Source organism: Thamnophis sirtalis, unplaced genomic scaffold, assembly GCF_051295495.1.
Source record: "Thamnophis sirtalis isolate CommonGarterSnake01/CBP01778 unplaced genomic scaffold, rThaSir2_p1.2 scaffold_10, whole genome shotgun sequence".
Taxonomy (NCBI): domain Eukaryota; kingdom Metazoa; phylum Chordata; class Lepidosauria; order Squamata; family Natricidae; genus Thamnophis; species Thamnophis sirtalis.
In genome coordinates this window covers 72,159,987-72,172,486 of record NW_028261390.1, presented here as the reverse complement: position 1 = coordinate 72,172,486, position 12,500 = coordinate 72,159,987, and the positions used below count along the sequence as shown (strand labels likewise).

Here is a 12,500-nt window from a genome sequence, read left to right as displayed (position 1 = left end):
GAAGGAAGGAAGGAAGGAAGGAAGGAAGGAAGGAAGGCCAGAGAGGAAGGAAGATTAAAGGGGATGGATGGAGGAAGGAAGGACAGAGAGGGAGGGAGGAGAGGAAGGAGAGGAAGGAAGAAAAGAAGATGCTCCTCTCCACTTCGTTCCACTCCATATTCTATTCTTCTATATTCTAGTCTAGTCAAGCGAGGGAATCGTCCCTTTTTAAAGCTGACCTCATCCCGGAGAATTGTGCGGGGAGGAAAAGCGAATCCTTCAACGCTACCCAAGTCCATTCCTCATAAGACCACCATCACCGCAACGCCAACCTGCCCTTCAAAAGGAACCCCTGGCAAAGGCCGAGAACGGCGCCTCTCACCTGCCGTTCCACAGAGTTCAGCGTTCAAGGTTTCTTCCATGCTCTTCTTCCCAAACGGAGAAGCCTTCGGGTCACTGGAAGACAGGGCACATTTATAAAAAGAAGCTGAAATGGAGTTGCTGTAGCCAAATTAGGGGTATAAACCCCCCCACCCTCTTACGAATATTTGCAGTTCTTGATACTTACTTTGGCGAATCAGGCGTCAACGGAAGTGATAAATTCATGGATTTGGCTGGAAGGGGGACAGGAAAGAAAGAAAGAAGGGGGGGGGGGAATATATGAAAGACTTGCCAAAAAAAAAAGGAGAGAAAAAGGCACATCAGCGTCTGAGGGAGGTTTATTGACTGGGATGCATGGAATTTTATTGCCTGAACACAATCTAGAGCAGTGTTTCTCCAACCTTGGTGACTTTCAGTCCTGTGGACTTCAACTTCCAGAATTCCCCCAGCCAGCTTTGCTGGCTGGGGGAATTCTGGGAGTTGAAGTCCACAGGACTGAAAGTCACCAAGGTTGGAGAAACACTGATCTAGAGGGTCCTCTTCCTTATTGGATCCCCCTCCCAAAATGTGCGCGGATCTCAAATATTCTCCAAACAGAGAAGAGTCACAGGTGGGAGACTCGTTAAGAAAACAATCCGGAAACAAAGCCTCATTTTGTTGTTCCTCGAAGGCTTCTGTAGAACTGGGGAAGCTCCTTGGATGAGAAGGGAAACGTCTTCAAGGAACCACAAAGTCCCTTGGCCTTTTAAAAAAGCACCTTTGGGGAAACCATGGCTTGAATGACGGAGAATCTCCGTAGACGAATCCAGAATAAAAACCTTGGCTGCTCTCGCCAGGAGTCGAGGAATTCCGAGCTACAACTCTTATATTTTCCGAAGACCCACTTCTTTCTGGCGTCGTCTTGCTTGGTTCTTCTCCCATCACCCCATCCTCTGAAGGGTTCCTTACAGCTGATCTTCACGAAATGAAAATTTTCTTTTTGTCAGGGGCGGGGAATGGGTTATTTTGTATAATCACTCGCTTTCGCGCCTAAATAATCAGACTTCGCTTTGCTACGCTTCTAATCATTTATAATTGGCAAAAGTACACTTGATTTCTATCAATGGAGCCTTGTGGTCTTCTTTGCTAATTACTCAATGAAGAGGTGCTGACACTTTTGCTCTGGAATCCCAAAGGTGCTTTTTTTCCCCCCAAGAGGCAACTGGACTTTCTGTTTTTTCCTTTTCTTTTGAAGACATTTCGCTTCTCATCCTAGAAGCTTCTTCAGCTCTGATTGAACGGTGGGGAAGGGAAGGATTGATGGTTCCACCACAAATCCGCGGTAGACTAAAGCGCGCTCGATGAAAGCGCGTATGTGACATCATCACAGCGCGACGAAAACGGCACACTGTGAGCGGTAAATTTAAAATTAATGCGAAAACCTTACCCTAACCCCCCCAAACCTAACCCTAAACCTAACCCTAAGCCTAACCCTTAACCTAACCCTAAACCTAACCCTAAACCTAACCCTTAACCTAACGCTAAACCTAACGCTAACCCTTAACCTAACCCTAAACCTAACCCTAACGCTTAACATAACCCTAAACCTAACCCTAACCCTTAACCTAACCCTAACCCTAACCCTTACCTTTATGTGAATCGGCTTGCTTTAATTTTAATTTTAATTTAATTTATTTTTAATTTTATTTGTCGCGCTGCTGATGACGTCACGTACACGCTTTGATCGGGCGCGCTTTAGTGGACCGCGGTTTTGACGGGTCACGAGGATTGATACTCCTTGCAGACAAGGAGCTGGTCATTTGCATTCCTTTTTCGAGGGTCGTTGAGGCCACTTGGAAGTTTATCCCTGTCCTCAGGGTCACCTGAGTGGTGCAAATAGATGTGGAGCCTTCTTGGAACTGCTGAAAGGATCTGTGTTGTAGATTGGAGATTGCACTTTTTCTACTGTGGCTAAGGGCATATTGTAAAGTTCTACCTATAGTCATCATGTCGGCCTTCCTCACTGATGACTCTGATTGACATATTTAGGATTTGGGGGGGGGAAGGACAGGCTGCATTAAAACATCCTTCAGTCAATCTTCTGCAGAGTATCCTGGGGTAGATTGTAGGGGTGACACCGAAATATGATTTTATCATATTTTATCTCTATCCTAAATTATTGCATTCTATTCCCATTTCACTTTAGACTGCGTTCTATTCCAATTCCATCTGAAATCGCACTTTATCCCAATTCCATGTGTGTTTTATTCCAATTCCATTTTAAATTGTATTTTATCAAATTTCACTTTTAAGTTGCTTTTATCAAATATTAGTAATCATTTGTCTCTGGAACTTTGCACCTCGACGGGGCTCAAGGGCTACTCAATAAAGACTCCATGTCAGGGATGCAGAATATCCAATAAGAGTAAAAAGACTTTTCCATCCAGAATGTAATTTTATGAACATAGAAGATTGATTCTGGTTCATTCCCCAGCGAGTAGAACGGACTTGAGGAAATTCAACATTGGCGTTTAGCCATTCATTGGGCTTCGATTAACATATAGGATCAGAACTATTGATTTACTTTGGACCGGGAATCAATTAAGAAAATCCTCTCCATTCCTTCCTCCCCCTCTTTTGTCCTGTCCTTAAGTGAAGCCTGCGGATAAAGCCCTTGTTCACCTTTTGGGAAACGACATTGGTTCCGGTTTCATAGTTCTTCCCTACTACCCGGTTTCCCCGAAAATAAGACCTCCCCGGATAATAAACCAAATCGGGCTTTTGAGTGCATGCGCTAAAATAAGCCCTCCCCCCAAAATAAGCCCTCCCTGAAAACATTTCAATGCATGCGCAGCCGGTATCCGCCATTTCCTCTGGTTGCTTGGCACAAAAACACGAGGTTAGGAGATGGGGGGGGAAGGGGGAAACATGCCCCATGCACCCCCCGCGCCATTACATAATGGCCGCTCCCGCAATCCTAGCCACCATGCCCTTTTTGTCACGCTAATTACCACCGCAAAAAGAATGGCGGGGCCCAGCACTGTGCAACACAGCAGCAGCCGTGGGGTAATCATGCTTGCCGCTTCCTGCACCTCAGAAATAATAAGACCCGCCCCCCCAAAAAATAAGGCCAAGCGCTCAGCGGTGGGTTGTCGCCAGTTTTACTACCGGTTCGCAACCCGTGCGCATGCACTGTTCAATGTAAATTGTTCTTCGCGCATGTGCAGAACAATTTACAGTGAGCATGTGCAGTCACTAAAAACCAAAATGGCGGCAGCCCATTGGCGGTGGGAGAACTGGTTTGGGGGGCATAGTAGGCCTGGATCGCTGCCGGTTCTACGACCCAGGCCTGAATTCCACTACCAGTTCGGCTGAACTGGGACGAACTGGGAGCAACCCACCTTTGCAAGCGCTTATTTCAGGGGGTCAAAAGAAAATAAGGCCCTGTCTTATTTTTGGGGGAACACAGTGTTTTAAAAACATTTAGCAACGTTTCCCCAAACCGAGTAGAATTCAGAAGAGAGGATTCTTTGGGAAGTAAACGAAGCCAGTAGGGGACTGGAGACTAAAACATAGGAAGAACGGTTGAAGGAACTGGGCATGTCTAGTTTAATGAAAAGAAGGACCAGGGGGGACAGGATAGCAGTCTTCCAATATCTCAGGGGTTGCCACAAAGAAGAGGGAGTCAAACTATTCTCCAAAGCACCTGAGGGCAGAAAAAGAAGCAATGGGTGGGAACTAATCAAGGAGAGAAGCAACTTAGAACTGAGGAGGAATTTCCTGACAGTGAGAACAATTAATCAGTGGAACAGAATTTGCCTCCACAAGTTGTGAATGCCCCAACACTGGAAGTCTTTAAGAAGATTTTGGATCACAATTTGTCTGGAACGGTATAGGATTGGACTAGAAGACCTCTAAGGTCCCTTCCAACTCTGCTATTGTATTGTATAGTAAATTAGTAAATACTTACTCTGCTTAGCAGGTGCCCCATAACATTCGTTCTCTAAACGACACAGAAATACAATAATTAAAATATATTTTTTTAAAAATCCCGTATTTCCGTATATAAATCCCGTATGAGCCTGGCCACAGCAGCTCAACTGCAGAGCAATCTCTCTTGATCAATGACACTGTAAATGAGGCTTTTCTTGGGGGGGTCCTGGATTGCTGGAAGTGGGGGGGGGGGAGAGAGATAGCTGTAGAAACAGAACAATACACCGGGGCAATGCTGGTATCCTTGCCTCCGACTTCCGCAAGCTTCCCCTCCAAGACTAAAGAATAGTATCAAATGTTTTCACACCAGAGGACACTAAACTTCATTACAGATGTTCAGTTGGCCATAAAGAACCCTTTCGTGGATTTTTTTTTCTTCCAGTTCTTAAACTTGAACACGGTGTAGAAAAGGAAGCAATAAAATGGTGAGGAGTTTTTAGATGTAATAGGGACGGTACATTTATCGCCTATTCGAAAGCTGCAAGAAAGCTGTTTTGAGTGTCTCCGAAGGAATATATTGCCGGTTTTAACAACTCTTTTTGCCTTCTAGTTCGGTTCAAATTACACGCACGGGGGGAGAAGGAGGTGTTCTGATGACATCCCTTGCCCCAACTGGCACAAAACAGAAGAAAACCGGACCCTCCTTCTGAGGGTTAAGGCCAGGGTTATGCCACCGGATGAGCTATTGCTGGCAGCTGCCTCCCTCTGCCTAACGGTGTGCCAGGGCCGCAGCCCTCTTTTCTCTTGGCTCTTTGGCCCGCCACGCTTTCTATTATTCTACTATGCCTTTTCTATGGTGGGAAAATGGGAGGAGGGGATTGTAAGGAGTTAGATGCTATGTAGCCATAACAACATTCTTTCTAGAAAGCCAAGGTCGTACTATGCCTTTTCTATGGTGGGGAAATGGGAGGGAGGGATTGTACGGAGTTAGATGCTATGTAGCCATAACAACATTCTTTCTAGAAAGCCAAGGTCGTACTATGCCTTTTCTATGGTGAGAAAATGGGAGGAGGGGATTGTAAGGAGTTAGATGCTATGTAGCCATAACAACATTCTTTCTAGAAAGCCAAGGTCGTACTATGCTTTTTCTATGGTGGGAAAATGGGAGGAGGGGATTGTAAGGAGTTAGATGCTATGTAGCCATAACAACATTCTTTCTAGAAAGCCAAGGTCGTACTATGCCTTTTCTATGGTGGGAAAATGGGAAGGAGAATTCCCATTTCTATGGTGGGAAAATGGGAGGAGGGGATTGTAAGGAGTTAGATGCTATGTAGCCATAACAACATTCTTTCTAGAAAGCCAAGGTCGTACTATGCCTTTTCTATGGTGGGAAAATGGGAAGGAGGATTCCCATTTCTATGGTGGGAAAATGGGAGGAGGGGATTGTAAGGAGTTAGATGCTATGTAGCCATAACAACATTCTTTCTAGAAAGCCAAGGTCGTACTATGCCTTTTCTATGGTGGGAAAATGGGAAGGAGGATTGTAAGGAGTTAGATGCTATGTAGCCATAACAACATTCTTTCTAGAAAGCCAAGGTCGTCCTTTGTCTTTGCACCTCTGCACCTGGCCGGATCTGGATGGGTGGAACCTGCCAGCGTGGCAGAGGGAGATTGGACCATGGGATGGGCTTGTGGGTGTGGGAGCAAGATCTTGAACTTTCAACTGGGGGGTGGGGAGAACCGGGAAGCTTTCAGATTCGGGTTTCCCCAGATGTGCCAACGTGGCTCTCTTCATCAACTGGAACTTTGAGCAATACTTTGCCTTGGACTCTGATTTACTTTCGGATGCCATTTGGAACCCTGACATAGTGGAGATTAAAGAAGGAGGTACAGATTTCCCTGTCCAGGGGTGTTCAACTTTTAGAGCACAGAGGTCATCTCTGTTTCTTGGCCGAGGGAGCCGGCATTGTCCGAAGACACTTCCGTGCTCACGTGCCCATCATGGTTATACATCAAAGGTTCACGGAACGCTTTTACCTTCCCACCAAAGTGGTAGCAGTTACGGTGTTTCCCCCGAAAATAAGACAGGGTCTAATTTTCTTTTGACCCTCGAATGAAGCGCTTGGCCTTATTTTCGGGGAGGTCTTATTATTTTTGAGGTGCAGGAGGCGGCGAGCGTGGTCACCTCACGGCTGCTGCTGTGTTGCAATATTTCCAGGGAGGGCTTATTTTAGTGCATGCGCTCAAAAGCCCGATTGGGCTTATTATCTGGGGAGGTCTTATTTTCAGGGAAATGGGGTAGCAATAGCACTTAGACACCGCTTCACGGTGCTTCTCAGGCCTTTCTAAGTGGTTTACAGATTCAGCCTCTTGCCCCCCAAGAATCTGGGTCTGCATCCTTTCAAACTGCTAAGTGGGCAGGAGCTGAATCTAGGTACGGGAGCTCACCCCGTCACGTGGCGCTGGGGTCTCGAACCCAAGCTTTCCATCTGAGAAGCTCAGCGTCTTTAATCACTGAGTCACCATGTGCATCCTTTCAAACTGCTAAGTGGGCAGGAGCTGAAGCTAGGTACGGGAGCTCACTCCATCACATAGCACTGGGGTCTCGAACCCAAGCTTCCCATCTGAGAAACTCAGCACCTTTAACTACTGAGCCACCATGGGCATACTTTTGAATTGCTACGTGGACAGGAGCTGAATCTAGGTATGGGAGCTCACCCCATCACGTGGCGCTGGGGTCTCGAACCCAAGCTTCCCATCTGAGAAGCTCAGTGTCTTTTAACCACTGAGCTACCACGCCCGAGAAAGTACCAGAAGAAAATGATTCCCAACATCTGTAAACACATCGGGATAGAATAGTGGACCCGGGACAGCCAAAGAAGCTCTTCTAACAGAAGCTGGAGATAATTGCCTGCTTCTTCTGCATCCATCTCTCTCTTTACATCTATGTTTCGCCGCGTCTTCCAGGATTGGCCACGCGTTACTATGACAAATGACAGCCACCACCCCTCTCCCCAAGGATGCTTTCTGCTCGTCACCTACCTACCTTGTAAATGATGCATCTGGGAATGCAACAGCGCCTTCTTTTTAGAAGTGTATCTGTCCCTGTTGCCGTGCCGGTTTTCTGTCTGCTTGGCCTGAACGTGGTCATCGCTGGTGGTCAGATATTTGAGAAGCTCCGAGCAGGGACGCCTCTGTGGCTTTTGAGGCTGGCAGATGCTCTTGGCTTTATTGCTCCATGAATTCTCAGTCTGGGGAAATGAGTCGCAGCGAAAGAGGAGGGGAAAAAAAAAGGGGGTGAAATTAGGGAGCTGAACCTTATCAGAATGGATACCGAGCGTGGTGGTGGTGGTTGTTGTTTTTAAGAAGAAGAAAAAAGAGAGAGAAAGAGATTAGCGGTGAAGGGTCGACTCTAAGCCACCAGATCGATGAGCTGTGAATAATTATTTGCAGAACCAAGAAGGAAAATTACATTAACATTCGTAAACGACTTCGCGGCTGTTTTTTTTTTAATTTCCGTCCTGCTAATGCTTCTAGGCAGCGCTCAAAAGGTCCCAGAGTTCCTTCACTGCTACCAACAGGACAGGAAGAGACAGAGGAAGAGTTTAAAGCTTAATTTGATGCTGATTGCTCAAGTCTTACAGCCTGTTTGCAACTCTCTTAAGTGCCCCTAAACGCTCTGTTTTCAGTTACGGTGACAAACATTGTTTAATGCAGGTTGCTAACAGAATTACCCACTTGCCAACATCTCAAAACAATTAGTGGCCATCGTGGAGCTTCCTTCTTAAGGTGCCAGCATAATCTTCTTTTAAGCTGGATGGCTGGCAGAGGAGCAAACCTGGGCCTGTACATCAAACCAGGCCCATCACTAATATTTTTAAGAGCAAGCCCATCTACTCTGCAAGTAGAAAAAGGTAGAATGGGCTGTGAAAATGCCAATATGCTTTGCCAAGGGAAAAAAAAGAGGAAGAATTGACATTACGATGTAGAATATCAATTGTTTTTACTCCTATTAGACATTTCCCCTCTCTCTGCCACTTTCCCTTTTTCTACTGAAGGTATTTACCTGGGGTGAAATGCTATAGCAATAGCAATAGCAGTTAGACTTATATACCGCTTCATAGGGCTTTCAGCCCTCTCTAAGTGGTTTACAGAGTCAGCATATCGCCCCCACAGTCTGGGTCTTCATTTCACCCACCTCGGAAGGATGGAAGGCTGAGTCAACCTTGAGCCGGTGAGATTTGAACCGCTGAACTGCAGATAACAGTCAGCTGAAGTGGCCTGCAGTACTGCACCCTAACCACTGCGCTAGAACCGGTAGCAAAAAATGCTAAGGTTCTCCCAAACCAGTAGTAAAAAAAAGCTTTAAAAAGTGGGGGGAAAAAGAGGTTCACTTTTTAAAGCATTTTTTTCCTGCTGATTTGGGCAAATTGCTGGGAGGCAGAGACAGATTTTTTTTTCTTGTGCTAATCAGGCTAAACTGAAACCGGCTGTTTGCTGTTTGCTGCAAGGAGATAAGTCAATAACTACAAATGTCTATAGAATGTTCAAATTATTAGATTTATTTTTCAAAGACTGCTCTATTATTGTTCTGGACAACTTAAACTCAAACAAAATGAAGAAGGTTTTTAAAATAAATGCTTGATCTGAAGAGGCCCAGTGCTATTGCATCTCCATTTAAATAGCAGAGAACAACATATACTTCCAGAAAGCCCCATCAATTTTAACAGCACCTGTACGAGTATAGACTGAAATGTAACACTACAAAGAGTGTATATCGTCTGTACTGTTTGCTGCAAGGAGGCAAATTGCTGGGAGTCAGAGGCAGATATTTTTCCCTTGTTTTCCTCCCCAAAAGCTAGGTGCGTCTTATACATCAGAGCATCTTATACTCTGAAAAATATGGTAAATAAATAACAGCCACCTTCCAAATAAAAGCAATGCAGCTTTATTGCATGGGTGGTGCGCTTATTACACGCACTAATACTTGCTTTCTAGTTTCTGACTGGCCTCATACAGGAAGGACAGAGACAGCCAGAGAGTCAGATGTGACCCAGCAGCTATAAAATTCCCAGTGTGCTCTAAGTTCACGGAAGGAGCGATGCTTTCACCTATTGCCCCCGTACAGCAGAAAAGTGGAGCATCTGCTTCTCCGGGTGCCGAGAGCTGACGCCTGTCTATACCAGGCTAAGCTCTGTGCTGAAAGCGCATGGATGAGCATTTGCACATTCATCTTCACAGACGCCTTCACAGAGGTGAACACGGTACCTTGGCCACCGCGGAGTTTGTTCGGATCCTGTGATTGGCGTTTGCATGGTTGCGTGTGCCGAGGCCACTGCATTCATCGTAATTTAGCTGGGTATTCGCTGGAGCCAACAGGAGTTTCTTAAGCTGCAATGAATGATTGGGGGGGGGGAAATTGGGGGGGTCGGGAAAAGGTTGGGAAGAGAAAGAAAAAGAGGTTATGTGCTCTTGTTTCTTATTCCCTTTTCTCTGAAATTCACTCTCTTTCATTCATGCGTTCGGTTTGGACGTGGATATGGTCCATGCATACCGTGTTTCCCCGAAAATAAGACAGGGTCTTATTTTCTTTTCACCCCCGAAGTAAGGGCTGGGCCTTATTTTCGGGGACGTCTTATTATTTTTGAGGGCTGCATGGCGCAAAGGCCTTTTCATTTCTTGGCCCCAGTCCCGGTTAACTACTTTGTCATAAAAACGAAACTTCTAGGAGACAGGTCCACCATTTGAAAATAGATTTAGTAGTTTAGAAATCTCAAGAATGCCTGTTTGAGAAAGGGTGGGAAGTAACATAGAGATAATATTTGTATAATATATTGGGGGTTTTTTAATTGAATTTTTTTTAAAAAAAGACTTTTACAAATATTTACCTAGCAATAGCAATAGCAGTTAGACTTATATACCGCTTCATAGGGCTTTCAGCCCTCTCTAAGCGGTTTACAGAGTCAGCATATCGCCCCAACAGTCTGGGTCCTCATTTCACCCAACTCGGAAGGATGGAAGGCTGAGTCGACCCTGAGCCGGTGAGATTTGAACCGCCGAACTGCAGAACTGCAGTCAGCTGAAGTAGCCTGCAGTGCTGCATTTAACCACTGCGCCACCTCGGCTCTTATTACCTCCCCTCTCCCACCTGAACCCCCCCGAACCTGTTCGTTTTCAATGCAGTCCAGCCGAGAACAATTCTTTGTTCTTTTAAAGCTTCATAGAATTGTCAAAAAAAGTTGATGAGCAAAAGAAGTTTCACAAAACCACTCTTGGAAGGTGATGTATTAGCACTCAGGCCGTGCCAATTTTTTTTTTTTAAAAAAATTATTATTATTATTTTTAAAAGGTCCACTATTAAGTCATTTATCATTTTACAAATAAAAGCAACGGGGAGCCCGTTTTAATTTTAAATGCGGGTTGTGTCCAAGATAAATTCATGGTCATCAGCCTCGGTCATTGTGCGCAGACAGGCACTAAAGCACATGCTTCATTTCGCGTGCATATACAAAGGGATTTACATTTTCCCCTTCCCAGGATTCGGTTGGAACCCATTCAGAAGGGCTCAAAATAATTATTTCAGTTGGCAAAAATGAGATTCTTTGTCTTATTTCCAAGGATCTGGGTAACTGATCATTGCAAAGTCAGATGTTCTTGGCTCGGGAATCCAATAACAGGGGAAAAAAAGGAGGAAGAAGAGAAGACAGATTGGGAAGAGGCAGTGAGGAAAAGATTGAGATAAAAACAAACAGTTTAACCATTATTATTTTGTTTAGCCAACATTCCAGTAAGCTAATGGCTAGTGACAGATTTTATTTTCCTGGGCTCCAAGATCATCGCAGATGGGGACTGCGGCCAAGGAATTAAAAGACGGCTGGCTCCTGGGGGAGGAAAGCGATGACAATACTAAAAAGCAGAGACATCCCCCTGCCAACAAAAGTGTGTATAGCCAAGGCTGTGGTTTTCCCAGTTGCAATGGCTGTGAAGGTTGGACCACAAGGAAGGCTGAGAGCACCAAAGAATGGAGGCCTTTGAACTCTGGGGCTGGAGGAGAAGACTCCTGCATTGAGTCCCGTGGACTGCAAGGCCATCCAACCGGTCAGTCCTGGAGGAGATCAACCCTGGCTGCTCTTTAGAAGGCCGGATCCTGAAGAGGAAACTCAAAGACTTTGGCCACCTGATGAGAAGGAGGAAGGACTCCCTGGAGAAGAGCCTCATGCTGGGAACGATGGAGGGCAAAAGAAGAAAAAGGGGACGGCAGAGAAGGAGGGGGCTGGATGGAGTCACCGAAGCAGCCGGCGTGAGCTTCAATGGACTCCAGAGGATGGGAGAGGACAGGAAGGCCTGGAGGAATGTTGTCCATGGGGGTTGCAATGGGTCAGACACGACTTTGCAATTAACAACAACAAGCTAATGGTCTCCTCTGTTACATTAACAAGATGTGGCGATGAGCATGATTGACTAAGAGTGTATTCCAGTCACCCAAAACCTGTACCCCTTCTTGAGCTTAAATCCCCTTTCTAAGTCACGATCCTGAGCTGACCCACAATAACTTACATTTGCCCTATCATGACGAGATGACTAAGACTCAGCGTATGAAGGTTTGGAGCCACACTTAAGACGAAATGAAACTTTCAAACTTTCATGCCCAACCGAAAACCTCACTGGTTTTAAATAAGAAAACTCTTATGCAATATTCCATCCCAAAGGAAACATCTGGGCTTTGGGCAAGCATCTTCCTTGTGGTTGAGAACATCTTATCCTGATAGTCTCAGTTATGAGATCCTGGGCTTCTCCACTCCATCAGGCCTGAAAGATGAACCTTGTCGGGCAGCTGCATTGGGTTTTCTAGAGGGAGGGTTGAGGGAGGGTCTTTCCTCTTATTTTGCTCTGTAACTTCTCATAAGTCTTCCACCCAAAGGACATTCATTACACGCTTGTTCCAATCACGTGTGAGATCTACAATAGATTAATGGGTTGGGTGATTTATGCCGAGCTTCCCCAACCAGAAGCCATGAAATATCACCTTCAAATCCCGTGATTTTTGAATCCGAAAGCTGATCTAGGAGAGTTATAGTACATTAAGAGTCTCTTTCTTTCATTGCAGAATATTTGTAACTCTTTTCCTTCCTTCCTCCCACTCTCCCTTCCTTCCAATTCCTTCCCTCCCTCTCTTCTATTTTTCTTTCCTTCCACTCTCCCTTCCTTCTCCTTCCTTCTTTCCCTCC

At 45.5% G+C, this 12,500-nt stretch overlaps 1 protein-coding gene across 3 annotated transcripts in view; it reads right to left on the bottom strand.

The window, feature by feature from the left end:
- Positions 1–12,500, bottom strand: part of PPARGC1A (PPARG coactivator 1 alpha) — a 278,682-nt gene that overhangs the window by 30,109 nt on the left and 236,073 nt on the right. For 2 of the 3 annotated variants that reach the window (XM_087724897.1, XM_087724899.1), the window contains exons 4-8: positions 9,541–9,663; positions 7,319–7,523; positions 4,310–4,342; positions 548–593; positions 362–435 (exon numbers count right to left, since the gene is read on the bottom strand). In XM_087724897.1, coding sequence (XP_087581023.1) covers positions 362–435; positions 548–593; positions 4,310–4,342; positions 7,319–7,523; positions 9,541–9,663 — 481 coding nt within the window. The remainder of the gene's footprint in view (positions 1–361; positions 436–547; positions 594–4,309; positions 4,343–7,318; positions 7,524–9,540; positions 9,664–12,500) is intronic. The other variant, XM_087724898.1, reaches the window with a different exon arrangement.